We start from the raw sequence: 25,329 nt of genomic DNA on the forward strand, positions 1-25,329 counted from the left end.
GGTTTTTTTTCACTTCTGTATCCAGACGCCTGACACAAATCGGGCACTCCATAAATATCTGTTGGGTGAAAGAAGGGATGGGAGAGACACCGAGAATAGCAAGTTTGAGGGGGTTGGGGGCAAGAAGAAAGAGTCAAAGGTGATGGAATGTTTGAGTCTGGCCCAAAGGGGGGAGGTAGGGCGAAGAGACGGTGGATAGGACGAAAGGAATAGGGGAAAAGCCAAAGAGAAGGAGGGGAGCAGACAAAAGAAAAATGAATGAGAGAGGAGTCTAGAGGGAGTCAGGAGCCCTGAGCAGCTTCTGGATCTAGTAGGAGCTCAGGAACTGGCCAGCGCCTGAAAAGATGACTCAGCAATGACCCAGCGCCTGAAAAGATGACTCAGCAATGACTCAGCCAGCAATGCTGTCTACTTCCCTTCCTGTTGAGTCCCTGGCTCAACCCCAGCATCTCCCCCTTGACCCCAAACCCTATTCTTTGTTAATGTTCACATTTATCTCCCAGTCACCTGGACTCAAAATCCCATTCATCTCTATCTTCTCTTGTCCCCAAACTCATCAGTGACAACATCCTATCCCTGCTTCTACCACCCAAGTCATTCATTGAACAGACACTCATCTAGCTAATGGGAATCATGCTGCCCACAGATACCTGGGATATTACACTGCACCTGCCCCCCCCCCCGCACCCCGCCCCCTCCCTGCCCCTGCTTCTCCCCACCACAGCCTGTGACCTGGTGCTTAACTGATATGGGGTCTAACAGCCTAGCCCCCACTTTCGGGGCAGGACAAAGTCTGTGGTGTAGAACTCCCTGTGGGATCAGGCTGAAGCTAGACCTCTCTTGAAACCACGTCTTTGCCTGGCTCCTTCCCCTATTCCCTCACTCCCTTACAGATTTCTCTGCAGAGCACCCTGCAACAGATGTTTGATACAAGAATCCCCTTTACAGGCTCTGCTCCTAGGAAATCTGATGTCAGATACGACATTAAACTGATATTCCAAGAGCGCGACTCCAGTCATGCCATGCCTTGCACAGAAGTCGCCAAATAATCTTTATTGCCCTTGGAATATCGTACAGGTATCATCACCATGACCCAGCTTCCATGTTAGTTTGTACCTTTGGCCTACTCTGCTCCCTACATGTAGGCAACACTGTGGTCAAACTAGATTGTCTGCTGTTCTCCAAACTGGACACTTTCTGCCCCTTCCTGTCTTGTTAGCCCCGCCTTGGGGCACCCCATCCCCACCCTCCAGTGCTTAATATCCTCCTGATCCTTCAACAGCTACCTTGCATGAGCCCGTCTTCCAGAAGCCTGCAGTGATTTCTCTGGCCATATTAGAATTCCACTCAACTTTGAGATTTCCACAAAACTGGGGCAGGCCTCGCCCATGAAATTGATCAGGCTCCATCTTACGAAATAATCAGACATATATTTGGCTTCTATCCTTCACTTCTATCTACTACCTGGTTCCCATCCCCTTCAGAACGGGGACTTAAACATTCATCTTTGTTTCTCCTGCTGCATTTAATAGTGCTGTGGATATGTTAGACACTCAAATAGTTTCAAACAGTAAATAAAGTAATCCGTATAGACCTTTCAACAGGGAAACATTTTATGGCTCTGAATAAACCATAAGTGAGAAGGTAAGGAATAAATGCTTCTCGGCAAAATTCTTTCCCTCCTGGAGACAAAAAAGAATTTTGCTTTCCAGTGTCTATTTTGTTATGGATATGCTCTTGGAGATGCAGCTTTAGGTTTAGATGTTAGAAAAATAATTTTTTTTACTTTTTTAAGCCTTGAATACCTCTGATTGCTCCCTGGAAAGTTATTTCCAATGTGGGCCAGATAGGAAAGCCAGGATCAACGCCAAATAGAACATAAGAGAAATGGCGAATAATACCCTTGCTGCTATAAGGTCAAAGCTCCAGCAAGATGTTTTCAATTTCCAGCGACCTTGGATCTGTGACTTGAACAGCCAGTCTACAGCACAGGGAAATTTAGTTTATGTCTAAAATGGCCTGAGATTTACGTGTACTTTAGCTAGAGTTCTTGTTCAGTCCTCCCTCCAACTCCTCCATCTGCAGCTGTTCATTGAGATTTGTTCAGGGACGACTCTTACCACATCTTGCTAAGTGACATACATTTGAAGGTTAATGATACAGAGCTGAGCCATCCCGCCCTGGGAGTAGACTTAGGCAGGACAGGAGCCAAGATCTAGAAAGCTCCAGCATGGAGTCAGGGCCTCTGGAGGAACGAAGGGTGAACAGACGGATGGAAGAGGAGTCCGGGAGGACTGGGGTCTCCCAGGCTGGGGTGCAACTCTGCCTGTTCGGGCAAGTGGGCATGGGTTCTCATCTCATTACCACACAGCCCACGCTCTGGCTTAGGAATCCGAGATCTGGCAATCAGGGGCTCATCTCCCCGTTACTTGGTGCTTCAAGGAGCAGATGACTTTACCGTCAAGAAGGACCATACAAATTGGATATAATACAACAACAGATTTTAGATACAAACATCATTGCAATTTAATACCTGAACATTTCACCAGGGCGGCGGGGGTGCTGATGAGCTCTTGGGCTTGCCAAACGTGCCTACTGAGCATTGTGCTTGAACCCTCGGCACGTGCTCTTTTAAACAGCTCGCTTTAAATTCTTTCCCGCCTATGGTATTACACTGTCCACAAAAACATCAAGAATGTGACCGGCTGTCTGCGGCGTGGCCAAATTGCTTTGATTTAGTTACAAAGTAGACCTTACAGAAAGCCAAAGCTCACCCTCATTTATTCACCAGAGACATGTAAGTTTTATGGCAGGAGGTGTTGAGGCTCGTGTAACTCTAAGACTCCAAATCATGCGGTCCACGTGGTTTTTGCCCCTTTCCACCTGACTGCCTTCCCATAAAAATGTGCTGTGCCTAGAAAAAGAATACAGCAACATGTAATGCCTGCACCACATGTGCTTTGAAGGGACAGGAGAGTCACTGGTCCTTTCTGAGTCAAGGGTGATTTAGGAGATATTTTCTATGCATGCCAGGTAATGAGCATACCCTTTAATGCTTACACTCCTTCCCCTCTGAACTAGGGATTAATCTCTCCATGTTGCTGACAAAGTGGAGCCTCAGCCGGCTTACATACCACACCCAAGGTCACCCACATCATTCTGACATCCCCAAGACAATGCCCTTGATCATGACACTATAGACCCAGTCAGTGTGAGGACCCACCCTCTTTTTGAATTGACAAAGCCCCGGGGGGGTGTTCTAACTTTCTTTATCTGGGGAGGCAATAATGCTCTTCAAATATTTTTTCTAGTATCTTGATACTCTTGTCATCTTGTCACCAGGTAACTGCTGGTGGAAGATTTTGCATGATACTGAGCCCGTAGGAGCCTTATCAGTGCTTTTCAATGGTTTAGAGATTCTGGATATTATCGAGTTCTGTCTTCACCTGTGGTCTATCCAGATATTTTTGAACCAGCTAGAGAGGAGGAGTTTGGGGCAGAGACAGAAAGAAGGTAGTACTGTTATTCTTACCAAAACAAGCTAACATTTCTGTGCTTTATCGAGTATAATCCAGCATGATCCACAGTAGCACCTAAAGTGTATGGGACATGTGGTTGTGCGTTTATCCTATTTAACAGATTAAGGGATTTGGTGACAATGGGTGGACAATTTGGTGACAGCTTATGGTGTCCCGGATAAAAACCCAAGGACACTGGCCTACGACTCCATCCCAGAGTGGTCTAAGTTTTCACACAATTACCTTCACAGACTCCCTTGCTGTTCCTTCTCCAGCCATAGCAGCAGGCCAGCTTAGTCCCATAGCGACAGACCCCGAGCTGCAGCGCGGACGTGGACAGCCCATGATCCTTTGGGCTGTGGGTAAAGAGTCGCATGTTAATATGGAGAACACAAAAAGGGTGACAGAGACTCTTTCCTGCCAGTAAATGAACAGGAGAGATGACAATTACCTGGTGAAATTCAATAAACCTGACCTAAGGGCTCAATTAGATCCTGAAAGCCTGAATTTGGGGTTGCCAGCCTTCTCCAATCTTTAGTGTTGTCCATTTCTCTCTTCCCCGGGGTTAAAAGAATCCGGTTACATAATCTATAAAACCAGGGCGCATGAAAGTGGCCAAGAGCTTGTCTCCAAACCCTGTCCAGTGCCAATTTTCCAGTCTGCTCTGAACAGACACAGGGGCGGTCCAGGTCTGTGTCTGCTCCAGCGCCGAGTGTGGTAATGTGACGCTCTGGCCCCGTGGCTCTGGCCCTGACAAGAGTGCTGTGCGTTTACCTCATCGGTCACCTGGGAACCACCATACAGACCGGACTCTCCACACACCCCAGACAGTTCAGAGCTGGAAGGGCTCCAGAGAGCCTCCAGCAAAGCCCTCTCGTGCCCAGATGAGGAAGCGCCAGCCCAGTGGGGTACAGCCACGTCCCCAGCAGAGCCACATGTCAGGGACTCCAGCCCAGGGTGGTTTCTCATTCCTCACTGCCTCCTAGGAACACCATTTGCTAAACTCTTTAACCGTAGAGCAGGGGTTGGCAAATGCTTTTCAGAAAGGGTCAGATGGTAAATACTGTAGGCTTTGCCATCAGGAGGGTCGAGCGGTCTCTGTCCATGCCCAAGAGCAGCTAGACGGGCAACAGTGGCCAACAGCAAACAGATGGGCATAACTGGGTTCAATAAAACTTTTATTTATGGACACCGAAATTTGAATTTAATATACTTTCCACGGGTCATGTAATATCATTCTTCCTTTGGTTTAGCTTTAACCAGTTGAAAAGGTAAAACCAGGGGCGCCTGGGTGGCTCAGTCAGTTAAGCATCTGCCTTCGGCTCGGGTCATGATCCCGGGGTCCCGGGATCGAGCCCCACATCGGGCTCCCTGCTCAGCGGGGAGCCTGCTTCTCCCTCTCCCTCTGCCTGCCGCTCCCCCTGCTTGTGCTCTCTCTCTGTCAAATAAATGGATAGAATCTTAAAAAAAAAAAAAAAAAGGGTAAAACCAGGCTTAGCTCACAGGTCATGTAGAAACAGAGGGCCACCAGCCTTGGCCTGCAGGCCTTAGCTTGCTGACCCCTGATCCAGAGACCCGAAGGAGTGAGCCTGGCCACCAAGTGCCCCTCAGCATTCTGGGCCACGACTGGACCTCACTGCACAGTTACGTACCTACTGACCTAGTTAGTAGTGGGCAGGGCTGCCACCAGCTTCCAGAAGAAAAGACTTGAGTTGTGTATTTTGTGGAGGGCTGGGATTGTTTCCTTGGGCAGATTAAATTCAATGTAAAATGGTTCCTGGGCTCTTTAACAGACAAGGAGTGCACATTTGACCATGTGCTTTCTGCTGCAGGACTGAATTCTCTGCAAGTTAATAATCCTTGGTCAACGTTGGGAAGTGCCACAGCCTTGCAGGTCCCCCCTGCGCTCTGCCTCTCCCACCCACGTGGTTCTTCAGTTAAGAGCCACAAAGATATGGTCTGGGACATTTCATTAACTGCGAACACCAAATGCAAGGATGATTTTATGATTTAATTTTCCTTAAAGGGACCTTTTTTTTTTCATCTTCTGATGAAACTAATTTGGGGGATTTGTAAGTCATTTGCTCAACCATTTATTTTTTTTTAAATTTTATTTATTTATTTGAGAGAGAGAGCACAAGCAAAGGGAGTGGCAGAGGGAGAAGGAGGCTCCCTGCTGAGCAGGGAGCCCGATGTGGGGCTCGATCCCAGGACCCCGGGATCATGACCTGAGCCGAAGACAGACGCTTCGCCGACTGAGCCACCCAGGCGCCCGGCTCAACAATTTAGAACAGGGTTTTTCAACCTCTATACAACTGACATTTGGGCCAGAGAAATCTTTGCTGTTGGGGGCTGTCCTGTGCATCTCAGCCAGGGTTGATGTACCAGCATCCCTGGCCTCTACCTACAGATGGCAGAAGCACCCACTCTCCAGCTGTGGCAGGCAAAAATGTCTCTAGGCACTGCCAACTGTCCCTTGTTAAGTTCTACTGCAAGTGAAACATTTATTCAGTACTTGCGATATTCCAAGTACTGTCTTAGGCCCGTAAAGTGATGATAAAGACCCAATCTTTACTCTCTTAAATTCCCAAACCATTATAAACAGATACACTGCAGTAGAGGACAGCATGGTAAGTATTATAATAATACAGTCACCTTACATAATCGAATCTGGACATTACTAACAATTCTGCAGGAGATACCGCAATCTTGACCCCATCTGCACATAACTAACAATTCCCAAACAAGAAACTGCAGACTACTGAACATAAAGTGTGTCGAGTAAATAAGTGCTAGTCCACACAAAATGATGTACTTAAGAATCTTTGTGTAGCATTTTTAAAATGGATATAACTCACATAATAAAATGCAGTAATTTTTAGTACATTCACTATGTTATGCAACCATCACCACTATCTAATTCCAGAACATTTCCCTCCCTCCAAAAAGAAACACCATCCCCATTAGCAGTTAGTCCCAATTCCCCGCCCCCCAATCCTCCAACCCCTGGTCACCACAAATCTACTCTTTGTCTCTGGATTTGCCTTTTCTGGACATTTCACAGAAATGTAATCGTACACTATGTGATCTTTTATGTCCAGCTTCTTTCACTTAATATGCTTTCAAGGTTCGTCCATGCTGTGGCATGTAATAGTACTCCATTCCTTTCTATGGCTGAATAACCTTCCATTGTATGGATGGACCACATTTGTTTATCCAGTCATCAGTTGATGGACATTTGGGTGGTTTCCATGTTTTGGCTCTAACGAATAATGCTGCTACGAACACTGGTGTACAAGTTTTTGTACGGACATATGTTTTCATTTCTCTCTGGTATATACCTAGGAGTGGAATTGCTAGGTCATATGGTAACCATGTTTAACTTTTTGAGGAACTGCCAGACTCTTTTCCAAGATGGCTACTCCATTTTCCATTCCCATGAGCAGTGTATAAGGGTTCCAATTTCTCCATCCTTACCAGCACTTGTTATTGTCCTTTTTTTTTTTTTATTACAGCCATTCTAGTTGGTGGGAAGTGGTATCTTACTGCAGTTTTTTTTAAGACTTTATTTACGGGGGCGCCTGGGTGGCTCAGTCGGTGAAGCATCTGCCTTCGGCTCAGGTCATGATCTCCAGGGTCCTGGGATGGGGCCTGCATCGGGCTCGCTGCTCAGCAGGGAGTCTGCTTCTCTCTTTCTCTCCCTCTGCCCCTCCCCACCGCTTGTTCTCTCTCTCCAATAAATAAATAAAATCTTATTTACTGGAGAGAGAGAGAGAGCCAGTGAACGTGAGTCGGGGGGAGGGGCAGAGGGGGAGAGAGAGAGAGAAGCAGACTCCCTGCTGAGCAGGGAGCCCGATGCAGGCCCCATCCCAGGACCCTGGAGATCATGACCTGAGCCGAAGGCAGATGCTTCACCGACTGAGCCATGCAGGTGCCCCCTTAATTCTATATTTTTATAAGGAATGGGGGATTCATTTAATTAGATTTCAATCTATCAATACTTTGGAGATGACCTGCCAACTTCTTGACTATAGGTTTGCAAGGGAGGACCTTACTTATTTTCCTGATGCCCCAAGCCCCAGCTTATTCAATAGAACATGAATATGTATTGAGCACTGGGATAGGTACCGGAAATACAGAGATAAACATGGTGGATAGGGTCCCTGACTACAAGCTTTTAGACAAGAGGGTGAGGGTAACAGAGGCACTAAACATATTCGGTCAGCTACAGAAGCTTAAAGCAAAGAAACACACTCTGGTTGAATGGATCCAAGATGTTCTCTCTGAGGGTGCACCTTTAAGTGAAATGGAAGATAAAGAGAAGTCAACCACATAAGATGAGGGAAAGCATATTACAAGCAGAAGTCACAGAATGAGTGCAGGGTAAGAGACACGATGCTTGTGCTCGAGGAACTGATAGAAGACCACAGGAGTGGAGCAAAGGGAGGGAGATGAGCGGGTTACAGCACAGAGCGTCATGTTAGTCAAGCTCGGGCTATGAAGCCTGATAGTTGAATGGCAATAGGGCAGCACAGAGGGATTTTGAGTAGGGAGTTTATCTGATAACATTTTCCCTTAGGGAAAAATATTATCATGGCAGCAGTCTGGAAAATGGATGAGATGGAGACAGATGGAAGCAGGGATACCAGTTGGCTTGGAAGATTCTGGTCTTTTGGACTAGAGCAGTAGCAGAGACAGCGAGGAAAAATGGATAGATTCAAGGTGGAACCAAAAGACTTGGTAATGGATTAGAGCATTCATTCATTATTTACTGAAAACCTACAACATATCAGGCATTGGGTTCATCTCCAGAGGGTCAGCAGCAACCACGAGGAACGTAAGATCTCTGCCCTCATGGAGGTCATATTCCGGTCAATTGGATCTGGAGTGTGAGATGGATGTAAAATCAGGTAGACAGCAGTGCTGTTATTTCTGGAATGGGGAATATGGATGGAGGACCATGTTGAGGAACAGGATAAATGAGGAGTTCTCTTAGGGACATGCTAATTTTGAGGGCTCATTAGACAGACAACCAAGAGATGTTGAATAGGAAGTTGGCTATTTGGGCCAAAAGTCCAGGAAGCATGACAGAGTGGGGCGTCATCTGCAGGCAGTTGGTTACTGAATCTACGGGAATGTATGTAGTGTAAGAAGAAAAGGCGGCTTAGGGCACAGCCCCAAGGAAACTAGCATGTAAGAGGTGGGCCGTGGAGGAGAAACGTCCAGAGACTCAAGCAATGCTCAGAAAGGTAAAAGGAACACCAGGTTAAGCCAAACACAGAGTGTTTCTAGAAAAAGCAGGATCAGCTCTGATGTTGAGCAGGCCGCAAAATACGATGGTCAGGCCGACGGTCTCCTTCTTGAGTTTGAATCATGGCTCTACTGTACATGAACCTGTGACTTTCAGCAAGTTACTTTGCCTTTCTATGCCTCAACTATCTCATTTGTGAAATGGGGATAAAAAGGGGATTTACTTTAAGGGATTTTGTGACAATGGAATGACGCAATATATATAAAGGGCTTGGAGCAGTGAGTAACACAGGAAATGTTCCCTAACTCACCACTCTTAGCAGTACTAGCAGTACGATTAAGATTGCTACTAGATGTGTTGAATAAGGTATAAAGTTTAAAACTGCCATGGACTCATAATCAATGAAATGAATCGCAGTTTGAACTAGGTTTCTGCTTTAGTTTGAGTCCTCTGAGAAGCAGAAGCCATGAGGGGAATAAACGTGCAAGGATGTTATTACAGGAAACACCTGTGAGAGAACATGGCGCGAGAGCTGGGGAAGGCTGGGAGGGCCATCGGACCGCCATGCGAGGCTGACCCCGAGCAAAGCAAAGACGGAACAAAGGTCGGATGCAGGCATCCAAGGCTGCTGGGTAAGTCTAAGGAGGGTTTGGCAAAACTGAGGGGGAGTCTGGGAGCCAAAACTGACCTTCAGAGGAGAGTGGTATTTCCCACAAACGGTCTTGCCGTGGTATCCCTGCCATGCTCCTTCTGGAAGGTGGCCTGGCAGGAGCAGCCCGTGGGAGGCATGGCGTTGCTCAACCGTGGTGATGGCTTTCCAAGAGCAGAGTAGTGCGGGCCCTGGGTCAATCGCACTCTCAGCAGCTGGCAGTCTGCAAGGCACATTCTCATGGCTGCCACAGTTTCCATGTGACTTTACTTTTTAATGTATATAGGAGTCAGTTTTCACTGCAAGGGGAGCTCACTGTAGAATTTCACCTTAAAGAAAGTGACCTCAGACATCAGCCAGTTCTAACCTATCATTTTACACATGAAGAAACCAGGGTCACAAAAAAGACCAGGTGACTTTACATTCGTATTAGAAGTCAGGCAGGAATACAGCTGACCAAAGTATGGAAGGGGAACAGGATTTGCCACCCCAAAACATGCTTCTTTGGCATAAGGATTATTTTGGGCTGATTATTTTTAAGAAACAGCAGACACAGGAGAAGCTCTGAAAACCTGAGTAGAAGTTACTCTTGTGGGGCGCCTGGGTGGCTTAGTCAGTTAGGCATCTGCCTTTGGCTCAGGTCATGATCTCAGGGTCCTGGGACTGAGCCCCAAGTCAGGTCCCTGCTAAGCGGGGGTCTGCCTCTCCCTTTCCCTCTGTTGTCACGCACGTGTGTGCACACTCTCTCTCAAGTAAGTAAATAAAATCTTTTTTAAAAAAAGAAGTTACCCTTATGTAAGAGATATTTATATTTACAAGGGAAATCTTCATATATGAGGCTGTCTCCATCTCTAAATCTCAAGAAGCTGTTATCAGGGGTGCCTGGGTGGCTCAGTCGGTTAAGCATCTGCTCTCGGCTCAGCTCATGATCCCAGGGTCCTGGGATCGAGCCCCACATCGGGCTCCCTGCTCAGCAGGCAGCCTGCTTCTCACTCAGCCCCTCCCCACTACTTGTGCTTTCTCTCGCTCTCAAATAAAATCTTTAAAAAAAAAAGAAGAAGAAAAAGAAGAAGAAGAAAGAAGAAAGAAGAAGGAAGAAGAAGGAAGAAGAAGGAAGAAGAAGAAGAAGCTGTTATCAATGGAGAAGGCCAGGACTTAAATCTGTGTAACAACCTTATCCTTACTTACTGTGCTTTGCCTGGTCACCTCCCATAACCTGCTCCCCCAAACTCCAACAACAACTTTTATCTTTAGCTGGGTATTAAGGTGGTGGCTTGTGCCATTTTGAGTTACTCAGTTTTCCTGGGTATCTCCCAGGTGTACAGCAGGTATATAAGTTATTTACTTCTGTCTGGTTTTCTCCTATTAATCTGTCTTTTATTACAGGGGGATCTCAGCCAAGAACCTAGAAGGGTAGAGGGAAAATTATCTTTCCTCCCCTGCACTATTCATTCATCCATCTATCCATTTTTTTTCACCTAAAATGTATTAGGTAACTACATATGTCAGGCACTGAGGCTCTAGACATATATGAGAACAGCCCCTGCCCACAAAGAACTTACAGTCCAAGGATGCAGCTGGGCAAGTGAACAGATTATTATACTATGATTTGACAAATCTCACAAAAGGAGTAAGTTCTCGGAGCTAGGGCAAGATGTAGGAGTCGTTAGGTTAGGGGTGGGTGGGTGAGGGGTTTTCTGGGGGAAATGGGGCCTGATATGAATCCTGGAGACTGGCGGACTTACCTGGGTAAAACGGAAGGAGGCTGTTGGGTAGGGAAGGTGTTCCAGGCAGAGAAAACAGCCTGTGTCAAGGAGGGAGCCACCAAAAACCTGAGGAGTTGGTGGCCTGTAAACTAGGGTCTAGAAAGTGGTGTGTGTTTAGAGCAGGGGAGTGGGGAGGGGAGTGGGGAGGGGAGTGGGGAGGGGAGTGGGGAGGGGAGTGGGGAGGGGAATGGGGAGGGGAGTGGGGAGGGGAGTGGGGAGGGGAGCAGAGAGAATAGAGGGGAGGAGAAGGTAGCAGGGAGAGAAGCAGGGGCCGCAAAGAAAAGGCCTGTGACCATGCAAAACACTTGTCCACTCTGAAGGCTCTGGGGAGGTATAGAAGGATTTCAAGCAGTTGGAAATATCAGGGATTTTGCAAAACAAAGCAGCCTCCATAAGAGTAGAGGGAACTCAATAAGCAACAATATTACTGAAACTTGACACCAAAAGCAAAAGCAAAAATTGACAAGTGGAATATCAAACTAAAAAAACGTCTGTACAGCAAAGGAAACTCAACAGAATGGAAAGGTAAACTACTGAATGGGAGAAAATATTTGCTAGCCATATATCCGGCAAGAGGTTAATACCCCAAATATAGAAAGAACTCATACAACTCAATAACAAAAAGACCAATCTGATTAAAAAACAGGAAGAGGATCTGAATAAACATTTCCCCAAATTCATCCAGATGGCCAACAGACACATGAGAAGACGCTCAACATCACTCAACATCAGGGAAATGCAAATCAAAGCCACAATGAGATATCACTTCACATTGGGCAGAATGGCTATTATCAAAAAGACAAGAAATAACAAGTGTTGGTGAGGATGTGGAGAAAAGGGAACCTCGTGCACTGCTGATGGGAATGTAAATTGGTGCAGCCTCTGTGGAAAACAGTATGGAGGTTCCTCACAAAATTACATTTTGCCAGCAATCTCACTTCTGGGTATTTATCCAAAGAAAATGAAGCCACTAACTTGAAAAAATACATGCATGTCCCATGTTCACTGCAACATTATATAGAATAGCCACGATCTGGAAACAACCTAAGGGTCCAATGACGGACGAATGGATAAAGAAAATGCGGTATACATACACAATGGAATACTATTCAGTCATTAAAAAAAAAGAGTGAAAACCTGCTATTTGGGAAAACACTGATGGACTTTGAAGGCATTATGCTAAGTGAAATAAGTCAGAGAAAGACAAATACCACATGAGCTCACTTATATGTGGAATCTAAAAAACAAAGAACAGGGGCGCCTGGGTGGCTCAGTCGTTAAGCGTCTGCCTTCAGCTCAGGTCGTGATCCCAGGGTCCTGGGATCGAGCCCCACATCGGGCTCCCTGCTCGGCGGGGAGCCTGCTCCTCCCTCTCCCACTCCCCCTGCTTGTGTTCCCTCTGTCGCTGTGTCTCTCTGTGTCAAATGAATAAAATCTTTAAAATAAATAAATAAATAAATAAAAAACAAGCTCATACATACAAAGAACAGACTAGTGGTTGCCAGAGCAGGGAGGTGAGGGGTGGGGCGAAATGGGTAAAGGGGGTCAAAAGGTATAAACTTCCAGTTATAAAATAAGTCATAGGGATGTAATGTACAGATGGTGACTATAGTTAACAGTCCTATTTGCATATTTGAAAGTTGCTAAGAGAATAAATCTCAAAAGTTCTCATTACAAGAAAAAAATTTATAACTATGTATGGTGACAGACAGTAAGTTGACCTATTGTGATCATTTTGCAATATATACAAATATTGAATCATTATATTGTATACCTGTAACTAATATAATGTTACATGTCAGTTACACCTCAAAAAAAAGATTATTGAAGCTGTTAGATGTGAAATCAGACCAAAAAAAATTGAATCTGGTTGAAATATATTTTTTTAAAAGCCTAATTAAAAACTTTAGTGAAAGAGTCCAGGGTCCTCTGTACAGGTGGGCAAACCATTTCATATGTATTGGTCAAAGTGATTTACTTTTGATTGTAAAGAACACTGGCTGGGGTTAACTAAAAGGAGAAAGTTACCAGAAGATGAAATTCATATACTGTTTGCACATTACCACAACTCTCCAGAGAAATCCTCTTTCTCGAATTTTATTGCTTTCACATGCTTGTCTTTAGGTGAAAAGGTGAAGCTGAGAAATCTGAGGTGTATCAATTTCTCCCAAGTCATCATTTTTGACATTGTACAAACTATCACTTGTAAAGCTCTCCAAAATGTTAATGACTAACACTTGGGCCACCAAAAACTTGTTAATCAAGTAAGGTTTCTTATCCACTGGAAAAAATTCCTTCTTCAGTCACAAATGCATTTTAGGATTACAGCTTTGTTAGAAGATAACAAATTTGTTATTGAATCTAGCCTTATTTTCACTTGTTTTTTTTTTGTTGTTTTTTTTTTTTTAAAGAAACAATCATTAAGAATCAACTCATGACTGAGAACTATAAAGTAGATTCTGATGTTTGGGCAATTACACAAACCAGAAAACAACAGTTCGGCCCACAGCTGCTCTGTAGATGCAGCGACACGTTCTGTGCGTATTTCCTAGAGAAGACCAAGTAGCTTGCAACAACATCGTAGGAAAAACCATCAGAGAACCACGCAAGTCCATAAATGAGCAACATGCTTTTTAATTGATGGACGTGCCATCCCTGTATTTACCCAGTTTTGAGAGATACCTCAAAGGGACAGCCACAAATGGGATTTTAGTGGTTTAATCATCAAATTCTACATCTGGTCATGAAAATGGAAAAACAGTTTAAAGGGGGGGGAATCTCTGGTGGATAAAATGGCTAATAATCACTTGCTGATTTGTAGGTGCCAAAGGAAATTGATTTATTACACCAAGCATCCAGCTCTGCATTCTAAGCCTGCCACGTTTTTTTTTTTTAAATGCACATACGCAGTCATTTAAAATTATGGATAAAAAAGAAAAGTAAATACTAAAATATTTCTGTTTAAGCTGAGACAATATTATTGGGGGGAAGAAAGGAATCCAGCACACGCAAGCATGACATTGACAATAATAGGGCACTCTATCTCATAAACCTTTTTAAAAACTTCTCAAAAAGCTTTAATCTATAGTTGCATACAGAGTTCTTGCATGGCCTTAAGTTAATATTAACAAATTATTCAGATTACTTCCCCAGCATCCTCTCCTTCTACCTGTGCTTTGCTCTAATTCCTGCCCAATCACTAACTCTCCCATCATCAATTCAATTATTCTTTTATTTTAATATCTGGTTGTGAGTATTCTGGATAAGGGACATAAACGATTAGGTTAAACTACATGAAACTTCTATAAGTTAAAAATGGCCAAATATCTGTAATTTCATGTTACAATTTAATGATCATGGAAGAGAAGTTTCAGGGCTCAGCAAACCTATTTCTCTCTCTCGGGCACAAAGCTACACTATGCTCCCCAGCCAGCCTGCGGGTTAGGTGGGGCCACATGACTGGTTTAGGCCAACGGAACGTGGGCAGACCACCTCCAAGCCTGTTCACAAAGCCTCCCACGGGATCCTGGACATGCTCCTTTTCTATCAGCCTGCTGAATAAAAAGGACTCTGCTGGCCTGGAGGAAATGGCCCTTCAAGATGGATGGAGCCTGGTCTTACGTAAAAGCACACAAGCAGAGTCTCTCCAACATGTCGGGGACTTCAAGGCAGACAAAGAAATAAACTTTACTGTGTTCAGCCACTGCCATTTTGAGACCGTTTTGATGTAGAAATGAGCCTACCCTGATCAACAGAGTAGTATTTCAAGAATCATTTCTTTTCCTAAAGTCTAGGGCACATCTTTTTCCTCATATGTGAATCTAGTCATACAAAAAAAAAATCTTACAAGGGGCACTTGGGTGGCTCAGTCAGTTAGGCGTCCGACTCTTGATTTTGGCTCAGGTCATGATCGTGGGGTTGTGAGATCAAGCCCCGCATCGGGCATGGAGCCTGCTCAGGATTCTGCCTCTCCCCCTCCCCACTCCCCCTTCTCTACCTCTCTTAAAAAAAAAAATCTTACAAAACGATCCATATAAATTGCATTTAGTTCCATATCTAGTGAAGCACATATATTTTTTTTAAATGTATAAAATTGGAGCAGCGCATTCCAAGCTACCAAGGAGGCACGGTTCTGGCAGGGTACCAATCACTGGAATGTAATACATGTCTGAGTATAATGAGCTGGTATGCATTTGGCTGGATTGACCCAACCTCACGGGACCCGATAAACATGGGGTAATCAATCAAAAGGAATTTAGGAACCTAGAAAGAGAACTCCTGATCTTGGATCGAAATGACCCCAGCAACATCCTCTGCCATCTCAGGAGGTCTGGCCGGGCCGGCCAGCAGCGCTCTCTCTCCCTCAGATCTCTCTTGCTGAACCCCAGTTGGCATACGGAAGGCCCAGGGAGCCTGGTCCCAAGGCAGGGAAGTGTCCGTGCAGATGAGCGAGTCTCTGTGGAGAGGAGGCCCTGAGCTGTGGGAGTCTGAACTGAATGCTCAATTGTCCCAGTTCCTTTAATGCATTACACAGCCTGCTGTCTACACTGATCAAATTAATCACGAACGCTGTCTCCACAGCTGAGGTTAATTTAAAAACATTCCAGGGATTGTGTAAGTAGTGTAGTGTTTCTTCCTGGGATTCCTTATTTTCTGTGAAAATATACCGTGCCAGAATTCTTAGTGTGCTTGTTTATGGTCAGGTTCCAGGAAATTTTATGATAGTCTTTCTCCAAGACAAATTGAGAAGGTAAAACTTCTTTTTGCTGATGTTTAAATGTGGCCCAACGAATGAAATAAATTTTTTTCTTTTCTTTTTTTTTTTTTAAAGATTTTATTTATTTATTTGACAGAGAGAGACAGTGAGAGCAGGAACACAAGCAGGGGGAGTGGGGGAGGGAGAAGCAGGCTTCCCGCCGAGCAGGGAGCCCGATGCGGCACTCGATCCCAGGACCCTGGGATCATGACCTGAGCCAAAGGCAGACGCTTAATGACTGAGCCACCCAGGCGCCCGAAATAAATTTTTTTCTAAATAGGGACCATAAGGTCCAGCCATGAGGGGGTTCTTTGTTTTGTTTCCTTTTGTTTTCATCAGCGTTCCCAGTACAGCAAGTCCATTGTACCGTACAGGTTAAGATTAATTCTGGCTTCCACCCATCTTCAACATACAGAGTCCAGGTCCACCAGGCCCAGGGATACCCCAAAGCGTCTCAGCCGCCTGGAGGTGTGGGCGTCAAGGAGACTCGTCAACAAACGGCTGGCTATCAAGTGCGTACCGGCATGTGTTCTCCATCTTCAAATTTCCCATGTCATCGACGGTAGATCAAAACTCAGCACCTTCCCTCGCTTCCTCTATTTCTCTCATTTAACCTTCCACGCTCGGGACTTGGGTGGGAATCGGGCATGGGGAGTGTCTTAGTGTGGGCTCCCCCAGAAGCCGACTGATACAAGGATGTGAGCGCAAGTGCTTTGTCTACGAGGTAAAGGCACGGGGGTAGGGGAGTGGGGAAGTGAGACAAGGAAGAGAAGGTAGTCAATAAAGCAAGTGTCATCAGGCAGCTCCTTTAGTTTCCATCCACAGAGAGCACGGTGGGGAATGACAGAAAATGGGGAGTTAGAGAAACGGGCAAGACCCACAGGGCCTTTTATGCCATCTTAAATAGAACAGATCTTATTCTGAATCCAATGCAAAGTCACTGAAAGGCTTTAAGGAGATGGCTAACATGATGTGATTTAAGTTTTAAGAGGAACCCTCTGGAATGTGAACTAGAGGGGGCAAAAGCAGCAGCAAAGGGCAGCTATTGTTGGGGTTCAGGTGAGAAATGACAGTGCGTGGCTGGGTGGCGGTGGGCAGGAGAGAGAGAAGCAGATGGGCTTGAGGCTCCGTCTGTGATAGGATTTAGCACCAGAGTGAATACAAGTGGGGAGAAGAGTTGTCAGAAACGATGCCCAGGTTTTTGGTTGGACCAGTTTGGATACTGTTTGTCCTGGAATAGGGACAATGGGTGAGATGGGGGACAGTGAGCTCTGGAGAGCTGACCCAGAGCTCAGTTTGGGATGTCCGAAGCTCCACGGGACATCCCAATGGCTAGGTGAAGAATGCAGCAGAGAGAGGCTGGGGCTTGAGATTCACATTTCGAAGTCATCTACATCTATATAGGAAGCAGAGCTCTGTGGAAACCAAGGCTGGTAAAAGAGGCTGAGAAGGAAAACCAGAAGGTGTGATGTGGTTTTAAAATATGCCCACAAATTCTCTGATAGTCCACCTTCCAGGAGGTGAAGCCTAATCCCCCGCCCCCCTTATGTAGGACTGGACTTAGTGCCTGGCTTCACTCGAAGAGGTCGCGGTGGGAGTGGATGGAGGGTAACTTCCAAGGTCAGGGCACACAAGGCAGAGCTACTTTCGCCTTCTCTCTCTGAGTCCTTGCCATGTGGAAGTCGGCTGCTGGGCCAATGAGGACACTCAAGCAGCCCCAGAGGGAGCTCCACCAGGCGAGGAACTGAGGCTTCCTGGCCGCAACCAGTGAATCACCGAGGTGCCCTGTCTGAGGTGGTGAGCGCACCACCTTGCAGGCAGGCCCCCCGCTGGAGTCAGGCCTTCTGAGGACTACAGCCTCGGCCAACAACTTGGCTGCAACCTCGTGAAAAACCCCAAGCCCCATCCAGCTAAAGTGCTCCTGAATTCCCGGCTCACAGAAACGGTGAGGGGTAATAAATAAATGTTGTTTTAAATCTCTGAGCTTTGGAGTATTTTGTTGAATAGCAACAGATAACTCCTACACGTCGTGCCCAGAAACAGAGCAATACTTGAAGAGCAAACGTGATCTTTGTAAAGATGGTTGCTGCTTTGGTATGTTGAGTTTTAATTTTGCATTTGTGTTCATCCAATCTGAGCTACCACGGATTATAAACACACTGATAGCATGTACATTTGGAAAGGAAAAAGGCTGCCAATTTCACTAAACTACAGTGCATTACCTTGAAGATAATTCTGTGCGACTGTGGGATCGTTCTGAGCGTGAATTGGTCACGATGGGGTATCTTTACAGAACACAGCCTGCAATGCCCTGCTTTGCTCTCTGCTCTCACAACAAAGCCCAAGCTCCTTGGCTCAAAATACAGGGCTCTTCGTGGCCTGTTTCCAGCTTGCCTTCTTGGCTGTCACCAGGCTCGTGCCCCCAGATGCTGGCCAGTGCACTTCCTATCTGGGGCCAAAGCCTTCCTTTTATATGCTTTTTGCAGCTATGTATCGATCCAGCCAGCCATTTATTTATTCCTATGCAATACCTACTGGGAAGTAAGTACTGCAGACTTGCCTTCTCCCCTGTTTTAGACCAGGTGGGCTCACGTTCATTCCACAAGGACAGTTTCAATGTCATCCTCTGTCCTCCACTTTCCCTGACTGACTCGTGGACTCAATTTCTCTTATCTGATTTCTATGGAATGGTTCATATGTTCTATATGTTCTCTCTATACACACACACACACACACACATAATTTTACATGCATACATATTCACGTAAACATACACAGTTGATCGGTGAACATGGGAGTTAGGGGTGCTGACCCCTGGCACAAAGATCCTTGTATAACTTTTGACTCCCCCCAAATGTAACTACCAAAAGCTTACTGTGGACTGGAAGCCTTACCAATAACAGAAAACAGTTGATTCACACATATTTGGTATATGTATTATATATGGTATTCTTCCAATAAAGTAAGCTAGAGAAAAGAAAATGTTATTAAGGAAATCATAAGGAAGAGAAAATACATTCACAGCACTGTACTGGAAAAAATCCACGAATAAGTGGACCCATGTAGTTCAAACCTGTGTTACAGGTCAAGTGTAATATGTAAAAACATAAATATACATATTCATTCTTTTGAATGCTTATATATAGAAGTATAAACACACGTTATTTATATGTAACACTATTTGCCTCTCCACCAGAGTCCTGTGGTCATTAACGCATCAATTTTTTTATTCAACACCTACTATGTGCCAGGAACTGGGCTAGGAGCTAGAGGTAACAACCCTCACCCTGCACCCCACTCACCAAAAAAGACAGATATGTTGCCTGCCCTCCCAAGTTGTTCAGGGGGAGGGGGGCGGCAGATAGATATGTATCTCTGACATTCAGGAGGATGTTTTGAGTATGTCATTTGTTCGATTCATGTTGAACCTGAAGTGAATTAATTTTAGCTACTTTTAGAGTATTGGTCTTTTGCCTTTTGTTTGTTTTCATAAGCATGACCTTCAGACTTAAAACAGGTTATTGGAATAACCACTACGTTGAAACCCAGCAAGTTAACTGATGAAACCAGAAGTACTGCTGATTACTCTGGACAAAGCACCCCGTGGAAAATGATCTAATTATCCTTGGGAGATAGCCATGGCTTTCAATCTGCCACCTGTTCACTGTGATATTTTAGGCAAATCACTTAATTGCTTAATCTTTAGAAACTCAGTTTATTCATCTGTAAATGGGATATGATCCCTAATTTACACATGGCTGACATTGCAAATGGTACCTCAATATCTGTTCTCCCCTTTTAAATGGCCCCTCCTCAGAAGCCCTCAACCCATGACTGTTGGGAGTATAAATACCCCAGCTCCCTTGCCTTCAGGGGCGTTAGCTCTGAGGCTTGTGTCCTACTGTCTTCTAGAATTCCCCAGCAGGATTGAATCACAGTGGTAACTTATTTCCATAACATTTCTTTCCCTACTAGAACTTTCTGGGGTCACCTCACAAATGAACCACGTACACTCAAATCCTGATCTCAGAGTCTGCTTCTGAGAGAATGTAAACTTAGAGGAAGGAAGTGTACTGGAGAGGGTGGAGACTCAGAAATCCCTCACTTATTCTACACACATCCCTGGGTCATACTGGGCAGGAGTCAAGCTAAACAAGATCATTGGCGATAACGTATGAGAACGTATTTTGCAAAAATGTCAGCTTTTATGTATCCAATATTTTTGGAGAAATAAATGTGGAACATTGGAATGGCACTGCTCTTAAAGCAGAAAATCATATCAAATAAAGTTCTTGGAAATTCATCGAATTTCTTCAAGTTTCTCCATCCCAATGTCTGTCAAATAGGCACAATTATCTATTTCTTAGGGTTGATGAGAGAAATGATTGAAATCACACTGAAAAGTGTTGACACAGAGTAGAGTCTCACCAGTATTTGTTGAATGCCAATCGGATTTATGAAGACTAGATAACAGACTTATTTTCATTTTAATGTTTACGCAACCTTGGCTTATGCACATAAGTCACATATAAATAGGACTGTAATATCTTCTAAACCAATGAAACTATTGAAATAGGTTGCTCAGAAGTGATTTCTATGTTGTAATCAAACATTTCATGGTCACTATTTCCTAGAAAAACTCAGTTTTTTTTTTTAAGATTTTATTTATTTGACAAAGAGAGACACAGTGAGAGAGGAAACACAAGCAGGGGGAGTGGGAGAGGGAGAAGCAGGCTTCTTGCCGAGCAGGGAGCCCGATGCGGGGCTCGATCCCAGGACCCTGGGCTCGTGACCCGAGCTGAAGGCAGACGCTTAACAACTGAGCCGCCCAGGCACCCCAAAAAAACTCAGCTCTTGAGTTTTGGGGATATTCCCACAAATTCTAGTTTTAAGAATAAGAGATGAATGATACCTCAACCACTCACAAATCACTAAAATGTTTCAAAATGAGAAACCAAGAACAACCGACTCGCAGTTCACACTTCCTCTGCAAGGCTGAATAATGGCCTCCCCAAAGATGTCCACGTCCTACCTAATCCTTAGAACCTGTAAATGTTATCTTATATGGCAAAAGGGAGTTTGCGGATGTGATCAAATTAAGGATCTTATGATAAAGAGACCGTCCTGGATTATCTGGGTGGGCCTGGTATAATCACAGGTAAGGGATAAGGGAGGAAGGAGGCTAAGAGAAAAAAAAGCAAGGTGACGAAGAAGAGATTGAAGTGATGTGGCCACAAGCCTAGGAATGTTGGAAGCCTCTAGAAGCTATGAGACAAGGAACAGAGTCTCCCCTGGAGCCTCCAGAGGGAACAGCCCTGCCAACACCTTAATTTTAGCCCCTTAAGACCCACTTTAGATTTGTGATCTCCAGAACTCTAAGAGAATAAATCTGTGTTTTTTTTAAGCCACAAAGTTTGCGGAAAGTTATTACAATGGCACTTCCTTAGCGGGGCTCTGAGAGGAATCAGTTCTCAACGTAGGTGTGATTTACAGAAAGCAGGCATCTCTCCCCGAGTGTAGACCCTCAGCATGAACCCAGTCATTCCTTCATCTCACGTTATTTTTATTTGAATTCAAGAGAGAAAAAAAATGTGTAACAGAAATACACTATAAATAGGGAGTTGCTCCAAACATGAAAAGAATAGCAAAATTAATATTCATCTTATGTGCTCAAGGCCAAAAGATGCCAGTGTTAGGTCCTAGAACCCTGTGGAGAGGGAATTCAGTTCAATAAATGTGCTAGACTGGCAAATGGTCCCCATGCCCAAAGGGCATTTAAAAAATCTAGGGTTCGACTGAATCTCAGCTGGTTCACCCGACACCCCCTGAGCGCCAACCCTAGTCCCCCTCGCAGTCACATTTCTGCTCCAACAAGACGAAAGAAACTATCACAGACCAGGAGAAACTCGCCAAACTGCAAGCACAAGGGCGCACTGGTGGGAAAGAAACCGCTCACAGAAAGAAGGTGGTTCAGAGAAGGGCTACAGTCCATGATAAAAATAAACTTCAGTTCTGGGGCAGCTGGGTGGCTCAGTCAGTGAAGCGTCTGCCTTCAGCTCAGCTCATGATCACAGGGTCCTGGGATCGAGCCCCGCGGCAGGCAGCGGACAGGAACACTATGCTACCTGGCATCTGACACCAACTTGGTGCAGACCGTCTGACTCATTTAAGACTAGCTGAAGCTCTGCCCGCACGATCTGTGGGTGGAAAAGCACCACTTGCTACCGGAGACCAGGATGATGGCGAAGTTCCAGATCTTGGGGAGAATTTTGATGAAGCTTCCAAGAATGAAGCAAATGGAATTGAGTTACCTTCTGAAGAAGACGAAACTTGAAGAAGTTACTGGGAGCTGCTATTTTATATTATGACTGTGTTTTAAAATTTTGTTTGTGGATCTGATAAAATCTAGATCTCTAGTATTTTTAAGCCCAAGCCCCTTGGATACTATAGCTCCTTTCAGCTTTTGCTTAGACACAATTCATTCTTTGCAGCTAATTAAGCTGAAAAAGCCTAGGAATAAAGTTTGAAACAAGGTTAATAAAGTCCCTTGCCTAGTAAAAAAAAAATAAAATAAAATAAACAGAAATAAAAACAAAAAGTATAGGGCTCAAGCCAAATTCTGATGCTTATGACCAGGAAAATGCATGATGATGATTTATTCATTTGATGAGTGTTAACTGTCTACTATGCACTAAGCATCACTTAGGTGGCATGCAATTTTCTAGATCACTAAAATTATGGTGCAGTATTTCTATTTAAAAAAAAAAAAAAACCCACGGGACGCCTCAGTCGGTTAAGTGTCTGCCTTCAGCTCAGGTCATGATCCCAGGGTCCTGGGATCGAGTCCCACATCAGGCTCCATGCTCAGCGGGGAACCTGCCTCTCCCTCTGCCTGCCGCTCCCCCCTGCTTGTGTGCTCGCTTGCTCTCGTTCTCACAAATAAATTTTTAAAAATCTTAAAAAATTTTTAAATAAAAAAATAAAAAAATAAAAACCCAGTGCTTATATTAGAAATTTCTACAGAGCAGTCACAGTTTTTACTGTAAGCTGTGAAGCCCCAGGAAGCAAGGAGTGGGTGCCTTGCCTTTTCTGTAAAGGTATCACCCCTCATGTGGAGGCTGGAGTTGATGGAACACGGTGTATGGGCAGCTCCCGAAGAGCTGACCACTTTACATTTCGAAGCCTGTTGAGCAGATAATAAACACACCAGCTTGGGAACCTGATACTGTGTAAAGAAAGCACATTTCACAAACTGAAAACCACAGAATTGCAGAATCCGAACATGGATTCTTCATTTTAATATTCCTTGGTTTATTGGGGGGCTTCTCAGCCTTTCATTTAATTTGGTGGCGCTTTGAAAGTGAAGCTCTTGGAGGTCCCGTTTGCAGGCTGCTAAGGAACTGCTAATCTCATCTCCCAAAAGCAGTTGGTCTTTCTTAAGTGGGCTTTCTAACAATACAAGAACCTCCAACGTTCAAGGAGAATGTGATTATGAGCAAATTGCATCTGCTTACATTTTTATTGTGGAAAGGAAATTGAAACTTACAATCCTACATTCTGAGAACCTGGTTTGAGGTTTGTTCTGTTTGAACTTCAAAATCCCTTAATACTGCGGCTGACTGATGAAAGATTTTTTTTCCTGTAAGTCAAACAAAGATAGTCAGGCTCACCTTTCAGAAGCCTGTTCCAAACCAAGCCTCTCAGCCTGCTCTCCCCAGGAATTGTTTGACTAAAAAAATCTCCGCAAGGCAGTGATTCTGCAAGCCACTGCCCCCCATCTCCACCTTGGGCAGACTGGAGACATTTTTGGTGGAGAGGGTGCTACTGGCATCTAGTGGGTGGAGGCCACGGATACCGGTCAAAATCCTACAATGCACAGGACAGCTTTCGGACCATCCCTAACCGAGAACTATCCGGCCCAACGCAAAAGGTCAACAGTGCCCCAGAGGAGAAACGCTGCTTTAGTGCTCTGGGGAGAAACCTCAGAAGGCAAGATATCACAGCCAGAGAACCAGGAAAGCTTTTTCAGCGAGTGATTCCTAAAAGGCTGCCCCAGTGCCCTAGAGAAGAGCAGGCACCCGAGCCAGACCACCTGGGTTTGAATGCCCACTCCATCACTTATTACTGGCTGAGCCTCCTTGGGCAAGTCATTCAACTTCTCCATGCCTCATTTTTCTTCTCTGCCACACGGGCTCTCAAATGGGTTAATAGTCCTAGAGTGTTCAGAACAGTGCCAAGCCAACAGCACCATGTACGCGGGCACTTACTAAGTGGCTTTGCTGATCTCAGGAAAAATACGTTTCAGGGCTTCGACAAGTTTACCAACAGTAGAGAAACGGCTTCAGATTCTAAATTGCCAGAGCAAGAAAAAGGAGTTGATTTCATCCGACAACCACATCCTTTCTTTCCAGTTCATTAACCTTAATCAGAAAGGCACGGAGTAGAGGAGCCCCCTTCCCAGCGGGCTCAGCCCAAGCACAGCAAACGCTTACTCTGTTGTCCTGTTTCTGCAAAACCAGCGACTGACAAATCAGTTGGTGCCCTTCAGATAGAACGGCAAACACAAAACTACACAGGCCCAGAATCCACCCGCCCACCGCCACTCGCACCGCCGCGGGCACAGTAGATGCGCGCCGACCACCAAGCCAGAACGCACCCACCCGGGTGCGCGCAGAGACTCCCTCCTCCGTGGGGCCCGCTGGGTGCAGAGAGTCTGGGAACAAGTCTCGCCAAAGGGGCGCGGGGAGGAAAGCCGGTGCGCGCCCCGGGCCTGGCACCTGGGGAAAGCCCGTCTCAGCGCGCACAACCACACGCGCGCACACCCTCGCGGGGTGCCTGGAGGGACCAAGGACAGAAGCGGCCGCGAGGAGGAGCTCAGGCCGGGCGAGGAGCAGACACTCACCTGGCCGCGTTCCCTAATCCACCTGCCACCCAGGGGAACAGCAGCGGGAGCGCCAGGGCCCAGCGCGGCCGCATCTTCGCGCGGGGCCTCCCTCCGCCGCTTCCCGCTGCTCCTCCTGAGCCCCCTGTCGGGAGGGCGCGGGCCCCGGGGCGCTGCGGGCCGGCCGCCTCCGCTCTCCTCGGCTGCTCGGGGCCTCCGCTCCTCCCGGGCGCTGTCCCAGCGGGCGGCGGGGGCGCCTCTCCCGGTGCGGCGGGGCCCGGCGCGCGAGGGGAGGGCGGGGCGGACGGCGCACATCTGGCTGGGACCCGCCTCCGGCACGACCCGCGCATCCTCCTCCGCGCTCTCGGCTCACCAGAGAAACTTCCCCCAGACTCAGTGCACTTCACTCTGGTCAGAGTCACCACGTCGCGCCATCTGTTTCAGACTGCTGTTTTGCGACAAGTTTCGGTGATACCTGCGCTCGGATTTCAGAATCTGGTTAAGTCAA

The 25,329-nt window shown here is 45.8% G+C and overlaps 1 protein-coding gene across 1 annotated transcript in view; it reads right to left on the minus strand.

The window, feature by feature from the left end:
• EGFL6 (EGF like domain multiple 6) overlaps window positions 1-24,916 on the minus strand; it is a 58,930-nt gene extending 34,014 nt beyond the window's left edge. The window contains exons 1-2 of the mRNA XM_028115106.2: window positions 24,843-24,916; window positions 3,762-3,874 (exon numbers count right to left, since the gene is read on the minus strand). Coding sequence (XP_027970907.1) covers window positions 3,762-3,874; window positions 24,843-24,916 — 187 coding nt within the window. The remainder of the gene's footprint in view (window positions 1-3,761; window positions 3,875-24,842) is intronic.
• Window positions 24,917-25,329: the final 413 nt, after the last annotated feature.

The sequence above is a fragment of the Eumetopias jubatus genome, unplaced genomic scaffold (genome assembly GCF_037043125.1).
Source record: "Eumetopias jubatus isolate StellerSeaLion01/CBP00866 unplaced genomic scaffold, mEumJub1_p1.0 scaffold_11, whole genome shotgun sequence".
Lineage (NCBI taxonomy): Eukaryota > Metazoa > Chordata > Mammalia > Carnivora > Otariidae > Eumetopias > Eumetopias jubatus.